This window comes from Ranitomeya imitator, chromosome 1 (genome assembly GCF_032444005.1).
Source record: "Ranitomeya imitator isolate aRanImi1 chromosome 1, aRanImi1.pri, whole genome shotgun sequence".
Taxonomy (NCBI): Eukaryota; Metazoa; Chordata; class Amphibia; order Anura; family Dendrobatidae; genus Ranitomeya; species Ranitomeya imitator.
Window position 1 is genome coordinate 996364146 of NC_091282.1, and position 12787 is coordinate 996376932.

General features: G+C 48.1%; 2 protein-coding genes across 7 annotated transcripts in view; one reads left to right on the top strand and one right to left on the bottom strand.

Annotated features, from left to right (window-relative positions):
- Positions 1 to 217, bottom strand: part of SCLT1 (sodium channel and clathrin linker 1) — a 272388-nt gene extending 272171 nt beyond the window's left edge. For 3 of the 4 annotated variants that reach the window (XM_069743945.1, XM_069743944.1, XM_069743943.1), the window contains exon 1: positions 86 to 217. The gene's annotated coding sequence lies outside the window, so the exon portion shown is untranslated. The remainder of the gene's footprint in view (positions 1 to 85) is intronic. The other variant, XM_069743946.1, reaches the window with a different exon arrangement.
- Positions 175 to 12787, top strand: part of LOC138656739 (UPF0462 protein C4orf33 homolog) — a 140742-nt gene continuing 128129 nt past the window's right edge. The window contains exon 1 of one of the 3 annotated variants that reach the window (XM_069743947.1): positions 175 to 268. Coding sequence is in view for 1 of the 3 variants with exons in the window: in XM_069743949.1 (XP_069600050.1) it covers positions 530 to 532 (3 nt within the window). In the remaining 2 variants the exon portion in view is untranslated. The other 2 variants (XM_069743949.1, XM_069743948.1) reach the window with 2 other exon arrangements.

Here is a 12787-nt window from a genome sequence, read left to right on the forward strand (position 1 = left end):
CGGGCACAGTGCACCTACCTCCCTCCCGAGTACCGGGCACAGGGGCACCTCCCTCCTTCCTGAGTACCGGGCACAGTGCACCCACCTGTCGGTTACAGCGGCTCTCCCAGGCAATCCTCCGGTAACTGCAACGCTCTGGAAACCGGAAGCGCTCGGCTCCTTGGTAACCACAAGCTTCTCTGCAGCAACAGCCAATGGAACCGACTGTTTTGAAACAGCCAATCACATCGCTCCTCCTCCCGTGAGCGCTTCAGTTCTTATATCGGAGGTAAGCGTGATCAGCCGGTGCTGTCGGCGACATAGGGCGGGTGTGAGGTGAGGTCGGCGTCTTGTGTTCTGATGTGCGGTGTCTCGGGGACCCTCAGTCCTGTACCCGGAAGGGAGGGAAGCTGCCGCGTCACCAGCCTGCAGATCTAGGAAGTGGCGGAGCCTCGTGACTGGAGCTGCTGCGGCTCCTGTGAGGTCCGGTCCGACGGTGCCGCTCCTGTGCCCGAACCCGGAGGCTGGGAATAGACAGCGGCGGAAACGTATGGTAGGATCACAAGTAATGTGCATCACCCGCTCCAGCGCACACTAATGACTACAGAGCCCAAACCAAACACCAGGGCTGCGGAGTGACATCTCCCCGACCTCACAGTCCTGGTCACCACTGAGCATGTGCAGAAAGTGACAAGTGGGTTGTCATTCAGCAATCTCTTCATTTATGGATTTCTGTTTTTACAGGTTTAACCCCTTCAAGACCCAGCCTATTTTGACCTTAAAGACCTTGCCGTTTTTTGCAATTCTGACCAGTGTCCCTTTATGAGGTAATAACTCAGGAACGCTTCAACGGATCCTAGCGGTTCTGAGATTGTTTTTTCGTGACATATTGGGCTTCATGTTAGTGGTAAATTTAGGTCAATAAATTCTGCATTTATTTGTGATAAACACGGAAATTTGGCGAAAATTTTGAAAATTTCGCAATTTTCACATTTTGAATTTTTATTCTGTTAAACCAGAGAGATATGTGACACAAAATAGTTAATAAATAACATTTCCCACATGTTTACTTTACATCAGCACAATTTTGGAAACAAAATTTTTTTTTGTTAGGAAGTTATAAGGGTTAAAATTCGACCAGCGATTTGTCATTTTTACAACGAAATTTACAAAACCATTTTTTTTAGGGACCACCTCACATTTGAAGTCAGTTTGAGGGGTCTATATGGCTGAAAATACCCAAAAGTGACACCATTCTAAAAACTGCACCCCTCAAGGTACTCAAAACCACATTCAAGAAGTTTATTAACCCTTCAGGTGCTTCACAGCAGCAGAAGCAACATGGAAGGAAAAAATGAACATTTAACTTTTTAGTCACAAAAATTATCTTTTAGCAACAATTTTTTTATTTTCCCAATGGTAAAAGGAGAAACTGAACCACGAAAGTTGTTGTCCAATTTGTCCTGAGTACGCTGATACCTCATATGTGGGGGTAAACCACTGTTTTGGCGCACGGCAGGGCTTGGAAGGGAAGGAGCGCCATTTGACTTTTTGAATCAAAAATTGGCTCCACTCTTTAGCGGACACCATGTCACGTTTGGAGAGCCCCCGTGTGCCTAAAAATTGGAGCTCCCCCACAAGTGACCCCATTTTGGAAACTAGACGCCCCAAGGAACTTATCTAGATGCATAGTGAGCACTTTGAACCCCCAGGTGCTTCACAAATTGATCCGTAAAAATGAAAAAGTACTTTTTTTTCACAAAAAAATTCTTTTAGCCTCAATTTTTTCATTTTCACATGGGCAACAGGATAAAATGGATCCTAAAATGTGTTGGGCAATTTCTCCTGAGTACACCAATACCTCACATGTGGAGGTAAACCACTGTTTGGGCACATGGTAAGGCTCGGAAGGGAAGGAGCGCCATTTGACTTTTTGAATGAAAAATTATTTCCATCGTTAGCGGACACCATGTCGCGTTTGGATAGCTCCTGTGTGCCTAAACATTGGCGCTCCCCCACAAGTGACCCCATTTTGGAAACTAGACCCCCCAAGGAACTAATTTAGATGCCTAGTGAGCACTTTAAACCCTCAGGTGCTTCACAAATTGATCTGTAAAAATGAAAAAGTACTTTTTTTTCACAAAAAAATTCTTTTCGCCTCAATTTTTTCATTTTCACATGGGCAGTAGGATAAAATGGATCATAAAATTTGTTGGGCAATTTCTCCCGAGTACGCCGATACCTCATATGTGGGGGTAAACCACTGTTTGGGCACTCGGCAGGGCTCGGAAGAGAAGGCGCGCCATTTGACTTTTTGAATGGAAAATTAGCTCCAATTGTTAGCGGACACCATGTCGCGTTTGGAGAGCCCCTGTGTGCCTAAACATTGGAGCTCCCGCACAAGTGACCCCATTTTGGAAACTAGACCCCCCAAGGAACTTATCTAGATGCATATTGAGCACTTTAAACCCCCAGGTGCTTCACAGAAGTTTATAACGCAGAGCCATGAAAATAAAAAATAATTTTTCTTTCCTCAAAAATGATTTTTTAGCCTGGAATTTCCTATTTTGCCAAGGATAATAGGAGAAATTGGACCCCAAATATTGTTGTCCAGTTTGTCCTGAGTACGCTGATACCCCATATGTGGGGGTAAACCACTGTTTGGGCGCACGGCAGGGCTCGGAAGGGATGGCACGCCATTTGGCTTTTTAAATGGAAAATTAGCTCCAATCATTAGCGGACACCATGTCACGTTTGGAGAGCCCCTGTGTGCCTAAACATTGGAGATCCCCCAGAAATGACACCATTTTAGAAACTAGACCCCCAAAGGAACTAATCTAGATGTGTGGTGAGGACTTTGAACCCCCAAGTGCTTCACAGAAGTTTATAACGCAGAGCCATGAAAAAAAAAAAAAAAATTATTTTCTCAAAAATGATCTTTTAGCCTGCAATTTTTTATTTTCCCAAGGGTAACAGGAGAAATTTGACCCCAAAAGTTGTTGTCCAGTTTCTCCTGAGTACGCTGATACCCCATATGTGGGGGTAAATCACTGTTTGGGCACATGCCGGGGCTCGGAAGTGAAGTAGTGACGTTTTGAAATGCAGACTTTGATGGAATGCTCTGTGGGCGTCACGTTGCGTTTGCAGAGCCCCTGATGTGGCTTAACAGTAGAAACCCCCCACAAGTGACCCCATTTTGGAAACTAGACCCCCAAAGGAACTTATCTAGATGTGTGGTGAGCACTTTGAACCCCCAAGTGCTTCATAGAAGTTTATAATGCAGAGCCGTGAAAATAATAAATACGTTTTCTTTCCTCAAAAATAATTATTTAGCCCAGAGTTTTTTATTTTTCCCAAGGGTAACAGGAGAAATTTGACCCCAATATTTGTTGTCCAGTTTCTCCTGAGTACGGTGATACCCCATATGTGGGGGTAAACTACTGTTTGGGCACATGCCGGGGCTTGGAATTGAAGTAGTGACGTTTTGAAATGCAGACTTTGATGGAATGCTCTGCGGGCGTCACGTTGCGTTTGCAGAGCCCCTGATGTGCCTAAACAGTAGAAACCCCCCACAAGTGACCCCATTTTGGAAACTAGACCCTGAAAGGAACTTATCTAGATGTGTGGTGAGCACTTTGAACCCCCAAGTGCTTCATAGAAGTTTATAATGCAGAGCCGTGAAAATAATAAATACGTTTTCTTTCCTCAAAAATAATTATTTAGCCCAGAATTTTTTATTTTCCCAAGGGTTACAGGAGAAATTGGACCCCAAAAGTTGTTGTCCAGTTTCTCCTGAGTACGCTGATACCCCATATGTGGGGGTAAACCACTGTTTGGGCACACGTCGGGGCTCAGAAGGGAAGTAGTGACTTTTGAAATGCAGACTTTGATGGAATGGTCTGCGGGTGTCACGTTGCGTTTGCAGAGCCCCTGGTGTGCCTAAACAGTAGAAACCCCCCACAAGTGACCCCATTTTAGAAACTAGACCCCCCAAGGAACTTATCTAGATATGTGGTGAGCACTTTGAACCCCCAAGTGCTTCACAGACGTTTACAACACAGATCCGTGAAAATAAAAAATCATTTTTCTTTCCTCAAAAATTATGTTTTAGCAAGCATTTTTTTAGATTCACAAGGGTAACAGGAGAAATTGGACCCCAGTAATTGTTGCGCAGTTTGTCCTGAGTATGCTGGTACCCCATATGTGGGGGTAAACCACTGTTTGGGCACACGTCAGGGCTCGGAAGTGAGGGAGCACCATTTGACTTTTTGAATACGAGATTGGCTGGAATCAATGGTGGCGCCATGTTGCGTTTGGAGACCCCTGATGTGCCTAAACAGTGGTAACCCCTCAATTCTAACTCCAACACTAACCCCAACACACCCCTAACCCTAATCCCAACTGTAGCCATAATCCTAATCACAACCCTAACCCCAACACACCCCTAACCACAACACTAATTCCAACCCTAACCCTAAGGCTATGTGCCCACGTTGCGGATTCGTGTGAGATATTTCCGCACCATTTTTGAAAAATCTGCGGGTAAAAGGCACTGTGTTTTACCTGCGGATTTTCCGCGGATTTCCAGTGTTTTTTGTGCGGATTTCACCTGCGGATTCCTATTGAGGAACAGGTGTAAAACGCTGCGGAATCCGCACAAAGAATTCACATGCTGCGGAAAATACAACGCAGCGTTCCCGCGCGGTATTTTCCGCATCACGGGCACAGCGGATTTGGTTTTTCATATGTTTACATGGTACTGTAAACCTGATGGAACACTGCTGCGAATCCGCAGCCAAATCCGCACCGTGTGCACATAGCCTAATTCTAAAGGTATGTGCACACGCTGCGGAAAACGCTGCGGATCCGCAGCAGTTTCCCATGAGTGTACAGTTCAATGTAAACCTATGGGAAACAAAAATCGCTGTACACATGCTGCGGAAAAACTGCACGGAAACGCAGCGGTTTACATTCCGCAGCATGTCACTTCTTTGTGCGGATTCCGCAGCGGTTTTACAACTGCTCCAATAGAAAATCGCAATTGTAAAACCGCAGTGAAATGCGCAGAAAAAAACGCGGTAAATCCGCCATAAATCCGCAGCGGTTTAGCACTGCGGATTTATCAAATCCGCAGCGGAAAAATCCGCAGAGGACCAGAATACGTGTGCACATTCCTAACCCTAACCCTACCCCTAACCCTACCCCTAACCCTAGCCCTAACCCTAACCCTACCCCTAACCCTACCCCTAACCCTACCCCTACCCCTAACCCTAACCCTACCCCTAACCCTACCCCTAACCCTAACCCTACCCCTAACCCTAACCCTATTCTAACATTAGTGGAAAAAAAAAAATTTCTTTATTTTTTTATTGTCCCTACCTATGGGGGTGACAAAGGGGGGGGGTCATTTATTATTTTTTTTATTTTGATCACTGAGATAGATTATATCTCAGTGATCAAAATGCACTTTGGAACGAATCTGCCGGCCGGCAGATTCGGCGGGCGCACTGCACATGCGCCCGCCATTTTGGAAGATGGCGGCGCCCGGGAGAAGACGGACGGGACCACGGCTGGATCGGTAAGTATGATAGGGTGGGGGGGGACCACGGGGGGGGGGATCGGAGCACGGGGGGGGGGATCGGAGCACGGGGGGGGGAATCGGAGCGCGGGAGGGGTGGAACGGAGCGCGGGGGGCGTGGAACGGAGCACGGGGGGGCTGGAATGGAGCACGGGGGGGTGGAACGGAGCACGGGGGGGGGTGGATCGGAGTGCAGGGGGGGTGATTGGAGCACGGGGGGGTGATTGGAGCACGGGGGGAGCGGACACGAGCACGGGGGGGAGCGGAGCACAGTGCGGAGGGGAGCCGGAGCAGTGTACCGGCCAGATCGGGGGGGTGGGGGGGCGATCGGAGGGGTGGGGTGGGGGCACACTAGTATTTCCAGCCATGGCCGATGATATTTCAGCATCGGCCATGGCTGGATTGTAATATTTCACCCGTTATAATGGGTGAAATATTACAAATCGCTCTGATTGGCAGTTTCACTTTCAACAGCCAATCAGAGCGATCGTAGCCACGAGGGGGTGAAGCCACCCCCCCTGGGCTAAACTACCACTCCCCCTGTCCCTGCAGATCGGGTGAAATGGGAGTTAACCCTTTCACCCGATCTGCAGGGACGCGATCTTTCCATGACGCCGCATAGGCGTCATGGGTCGGATTGGCACCGACTTTCATGACGCCTACGTGGCGTCAAAGGTCGGGAAGGGGTTAATGCCAAAAATAAAAAAAATCTACAATAATAAAATACAATTCAGCGAGGTACCGTGATGTGAATACTCTAAAAACCGCTACAAAAGTTATAAAACTGGCACAAAAATGGGCATCAAAGTGGGCACTGAATGTATGACACGTAGATCAGGCTGCCCCCCATCAAATACAGGTCTCCCAGGCTAACCAAATTGGTTCTGGGCATCAGATCGGGTATCATAGTGAGCAGACGGATGATTTGAATAAGTAACTGGTGTTTGAGGTGTTAATGACTTTTGGCCACTGATCACCTCTAGGAGAGGCGCACCGGGAAAGTTGTCAGAGGAGCAACCCTCAATGGAGTAGGTTAAAGGGAGAGTCCCCAAGGAGATCAGTCTTCCCGGGCCTGGAAGAGGAAGGGGACTCGGACTCTCCAAGAAGAAATGTCCATTCCGGTAGGAACTTCTGGAAGAGGGTGAGTGGAGCGCCCCCATAGGGCAGTGGGGTACTCGGTATCGAGTCCGTCGGTTCTCAAGGGGGATGTCACGGTGGCTAACCCGGTCCGTGGCCCTCGGGAGGTCCGATGTAAAAGGGGAAAGGTCTCTAAAGGGGAAATGTTCGTGACGCCACCTGTGGTATTCGGTCAGGGTGACCGACGCTGCTTAGGGGTCCACTGGGGTGATGTTATGGCAGCTAGATGGTATACCTTCCCGCAGGTGAAGTGTATCCCCAGGGTTTCGCAGAGTGTGGATGGTGAGAGGCGCACTGAAGAACGAGGACACAAGGTTGCAGTCTCTTTACCTTTTACTGAAGGCTTCGTCCAGAGCACCAAATCACAGGGCAGGCAGAGTCCGGCCGGTCTGAAGGCAAATGCAGAGTCTCCTTATCCAGGTGGAAATCAGTAGCCTTCCTCTAGCGCCTGGGTGTTGTAGTACCTTGTTGCTGAACCTCTCATAAGGTCCTCACAACTATTCTAGATGTTGTGTGTCTCTCTGTCCCCCAGATGGATAGGACAAACCCGTATGACTGGTGGCCTGAGGCTTTTTACAGGGACTCTATCATGCCCCAGCCTCTCGTGGGTGCCACCTTGCCTCCTTGGTATAGGGCGGGCAGGTAACGTAGAATTAGCTGTCCTGTCGGTCTCTGGAGCAAGGCATAAAGAAGTGTTGCTCCGTCTGTGTTCCGACTACCGGGGTCCTGCACTTCAGAAGGAGGTAGCCTGTGCAGGGCAGAACTCCTTCTGTTTTCCTCTCCTTTTGTTATGACTTCTTCTCACTCTCTACAATACAGTTCTCTGTTCGTGTCTCTTTCTGGAAGCTGCCGCACGTGGGGCAGGCGCAGCTCCGTGGCCTTCTGTCTAGGCCTCTGACAGAATCCCACCCCTGTCAGGGACCAACCCCCTGAGCAGAGCTCAGGCAGCAACTAACTGAGCGAAGCTCAGCCAGCATCTGACTCTCTTCCTTTCCAGACCACCAGTTTTACCTAATTGTGAAGAATGCCCTAATAAATAGGAGCATAGCTCCCCCTGGTGGACTGGAGTGTGAAATGTGTTGTGTGTTGGTGTTACCTGGTAGTGAATCTCCTTTATTGCCTTCAAACATAACATCACTCCCCCCAGAGGAGAATGGTAATGCTGCATAAGCTAAACCCTGCTGCTGAAGCCAGGGCTGCCACTAGAAATGTTTTGGCCCCATACTGGCAACATTTTAGGGGTCCCCTTGAGACTCCGCCCAGGCTCCACCCCTCGAACTGACCACAGTCCCACCGCTCTTTCTTGGAAAAACTCCACTTCTCACCTATCACACATTAACAGTTCCCATCACCAGATCACACATATAGCCGGTAGCTTTTGTTTTGGCCAAAAGATTTTTTTTTTTAAGCCGCCACCATAACACGGTAGACACTTTGGGCCAGGGCCTACTCTACTGTAACCTATTAAATAAAAATATTCCTAAATTATATTGCATATTTTAACAAATATTTATTTTTCAATTTTTAAAATGACCAATAATATCACATACAAGGAACAAATACCACCGCACCATGACCAGACCACATATTACCACCAGTGACCGAATAATATCACATACAAGGAACAAATACCCCAACACCATGACCAGACCACATGTTACCACCACATAGTGACTAAATACTACAATACTGATCAGTAATAATAAAAAAACAATACTATCACCATAAGGGTATGTGCACACACTGCGGATTTTGCTGCGGTTTCCCATGCGTTTAAAGTATAATGTTAACCTATGGGAAACGAAATCCGCAGTGCACATGCTGTGGAAAAAAAAACGCGTGGAAATGCAGCGGTTTACATTCCACAGCATGTCAATTCTTTGTGCGGATTCCGCTGCAGGTTTACACCTGCTCCAATAGAAAACTGCAGGTGGAAACCCGCAGCGGAAACCGTGATAGAAACCGCGATAAAACCGCAGCGGTTTTGCGCTGCGGATTTATCAAATCCGCTGCGGATAAATCCGCAGCCCTCAGATACGTGTGCACATACCCTTAGTGTCATTATACACAGGAGATCTGTACTTGGTATGCAGTGTCTGTGTACAGGTAATACAGTGATCACTGGTGGTATTATACACAGGAGCTCTGTATATAGTATACAGTGTATAGGTAAGGCTGCCGTCACACTAGTAGTATTTGGTCAGTATTTTACATCAGTATTTGTAAGCTAAATCCAGGAGTGGGTGATAAATGCAGAAGCGGTGATGTGTTTCTATTATACCTTTCCTCTAATTGTTCCAATCCTGGTTTTGGCGTATAAATACTGATGTAAAATACTGACCAAATACTGCTAGTGTGACGGCAGCCTGACACACTGACTCACCAGTGACGTCTCTAGGTGAAGTCCTTCATCTTTCATCCAGCACAGACCGCCACCACTTCTTCCAGCCGGCCTCGTCTCTGCAGGAAATAAGTTATCTCGAGCTCCGCTTGCAAAAAACATTACTTAATTTTTCCCAACTTCTCCATTACACCACATGAAGAAAAAAAGGCGGCCTAGTATCACTCTACTCAGTAACAAGACCGCTCCCCCATTTAACTTAGTGACGGAGCCAAATTTTTTAAATCTGACCAGTGTCACTTTATGTGGTAATAACACGGGAATGCTTCAACAAATCCCAGTGATTTTGAGATGGTTTTTTTCATGACACATTATACTTTATGGTAATGGTAAATTTAGGTTGATATGTTTTGTTTATTTATAAAAAAATATCAGAAATTTGAGAAAAATGTTAAAAAATTAGCAATTTTCAAACTTTGAATGATTATCCCTTTAATCCAGATAGTCATACCACATCAAACCATTAATAAATAACATTTCCCATATGCTTGCTTTACATCAGCACCATTTGTAAAATGTTGTTTCATTTTGTGAGCATTTTAAGAAGTTTAAAAATGTAGCAGTAATTTTTCATTTTTTTTTTCAAGGAAATTTACACAATTTATTTTTTTAGGGACTTATCCATGTTTGAAGTGCCTTTAGTGGTCCTATATATTGGGAAACCCCCAAAAGTGATACCATTTTAATAACAGCACCCCCTGACATATTGAAAACTGCAGTCAGGTAGTTTATTAACCATTCAGGTGCTTTTCAGGAATTAATGCAAAGTGGCACAGCAGAAATTAAAATGTGTATTTTTACCACCTAAATGCTTCTAACTTCTGAACAGATTACTACAGCCGTCTGACTCTAGGGCTGCTATTTGGTCGTGATTTACCATGCCAAACATCAGGACCACGCAATCATGATCTGAGGGCTCCGACTGGGATAAAGAGGAAGCCCCCACACTCTTAACCATTTATAATGATGTGGTCACTATTGACAGCATCTAAGGGGTTAAACAGACTTGGACCGTGCAAACACCGATCTGGCTGATACAGCAAATTGTCAGCTATAGTGTACAGCCGACAGCTGCTGGATTGTCACCTGTATGGGGAGGCTATTCTCTTATATCTCAGGTCAGTTAAAAGACGTATTGGCTGTCATTAAGGGGTTAAAATAGTATGCTAAAAAAATAAAATAAATACATCGCTGCAGTAATAATATCCCTAAATTGGCCCCTGTGGTAATAATACTCCCCATCCTGGTCCTGTGTGTCTCATTCCTGGCTTCAGCCATATGTTCTCCCATCCTGCCCTCATGAGTATCCGTTCTGTCCCATATGATCTCCCCATCCTGCATCTGTCTCCATCGTATCCATCCTGCACGATCTGTCTCCAATCCTGCCCCATCTGTCTCCAGTTATGCCCCCATTTCTTTCATCCTGCCCCGTGTCTCCAATCATGCCCTATTGCTCCATTCTGCCCCCCGTGCCCAGCATTCTGCCCCCATGTCCAGCATTCTGCCCCCATGTCCAGCATTCTGCTCCCGTGTCTGTCTGCCCCAAGCCCTCCAGATCGCCGCTCTCAATAAAAAAAAACAAAAAAAACAAGTTCTTATCTGGCCGTGCTCCAGCGGCGAAGCTCTCTCCACGCAGCTAAAGCGTGCACTCACCGGCGACTGACAATGACGTCAGACGGCGACGTGTGCGCTGCAGCTGACGTCAGCTGCTGTTAACTATTGACGTGTGGGTGCAGGCCCGCATGTCAATAGCGTTGCTGCAGCGCCGCTAAGGACCTGGTGAGCAGATGAGACGAGGCCCGATGCGGGCCCCTTCTGCCCACCGGGCCCCATAAGCCAGTCAGGGCAGTAATGCCCAGATGGTGGCCGTGGCTGAAGCCCTCTAGGATAGGGAACATTATTTCTCTGATCGCCCATGACGGCACCACGGAGAGAGGGGATCCGCCCACCAAGGACAGGAAACCTACGGATAAAAAGGCGGTACCACTCTCCTGCATCAGTTGGTTTCCTGTCCTTGATGGGAGACCTACGGACTTACCGGTTCAACGTTGGAATTCCGGGGCCAACCAGTCCGACTCAGGCAGCTGGGGTCCCTCTGCCTCGGCTGGGGTGGTGACCCGAAGCACCACCGCTGGGGGCTAGTGGGCCTCTAGGGTGAGTGGGGGAGGTGATAAGGAGTTCGCGGTCACCTCCCCAGGTAAGATGCAGCAGCGGCAACATCCAGGGGGGTCCCTCTGTGGTTGCGGGAGGTGCGGCGCGGCCCTCCCCTAGCACGCGTCAGCCTGCACACTGCACGCCATCGGGCATGCAGAGCCGCGCGGTAGGGTCTGCATAGGACCGGGGGTGCTGGTCAGCAGCGCCATAACTGCACTCCCGGGCGGCCATCTTGAGAGTACGGCGCATGCCCGGAGTTGCGCTGGTCTCGCGAGACGCTGGGGCTTGGATCTGCGCAGGCGCCGCCGGAACCGACTGCGCAGGCGTCGGCGTTCGGCGCTCCTCGCTGTTGTCTGGATGCCACTGCGCAGGCGTCGCCGATCTGACGCTTGGGCGTTGCAAAGGCGCCGCAGAGCGTCTGCGCAGGCGCCGGCGTTCAACGCTCCTCGCCGTCGGCTGAAGCGCTACTGCGCAGGCGCCAGGGAAAAAGGAAAAAAAAAAAAAAGCGGCGGGAGCTTTAAAAGGGAGGTTTTACTTCCTCCCAATGGCTCTGCAGTATATCGGCAAGAGCCTTAGGAGCTACTAGTTGTCGCAGCAGCAAGCGCAGCACGCATTATTGGCAGTGACAGCAGACCAGCAGCAGTATGAGCGACCCGGCATCTCCCTTGCCTGAATCACCTCCACCTATAGCATCGCCTCAGCAGCAGCAGCAAAAAAGGCGACAGCAGAAAGGTCACCAGGACACCAGCAAAGAACGCCAAAGGTCTCAGTACAGCAAGGAGTCCAGCACGGCGTCGGGGGAAAAAGCCAGAGGCAGAGAATCCCCAACCGGTATTTATGGGTCCTGGAGGTGGTAAGTTGATCTTCGTGAAAGTTAGAGACAGTAAGATTATTATTTGTCTCTTTTAGGGGAGGAAAAGCGTAGGTAAAACAAAGCACAAAGCCTGTGCCATCTGTAAGGAGGATCTTCCACCCGCATGGGAGAAGCAGCTATGTAATTCCTGCATACAGCAGACGGTATCTGAAAGCCTGCCCGGGTTTGCAACAGATCTTAAAAACCTGATTAAAGAGCAGGTGGAAGACACCTTTAGATCCCTTTAAAAGGGGAAAAAAACAGAGAAGGACCAGACACAGGTCCCCGTCCCCAGTCTCTAAATCTGACGGCGATAGTGAGAGTTCAGCATCCTCCGACTCCTCCTCCTCATCCTCATCATCCACTTCTTCCTCAGGAGGTCACAATTGTTTCCCGCTAGAGGACACCGATGGCCTCATAAAGGCAGTGAGGAGTACTATGGGATTAGTAGACTCCCACCCTAAAAAGTCAGCACAAGACATCATGTTTGGGGGCTTAGAACAAAAAAAGAGAAGAGCTTTCCCGCTTAATGAAGCAATTGCAGCGTTAATTAAAAAGGAATGGAAAAAACCCATGAAAAAGACTCTCCTAACTCCAAAAAGGAAATACCCCTTCGAGGATGAATCCTGCTCCTTTTGGGAAAAAGCCCCCAAATTAGATGTAGCAATAGCTAAAGCATCAAAAA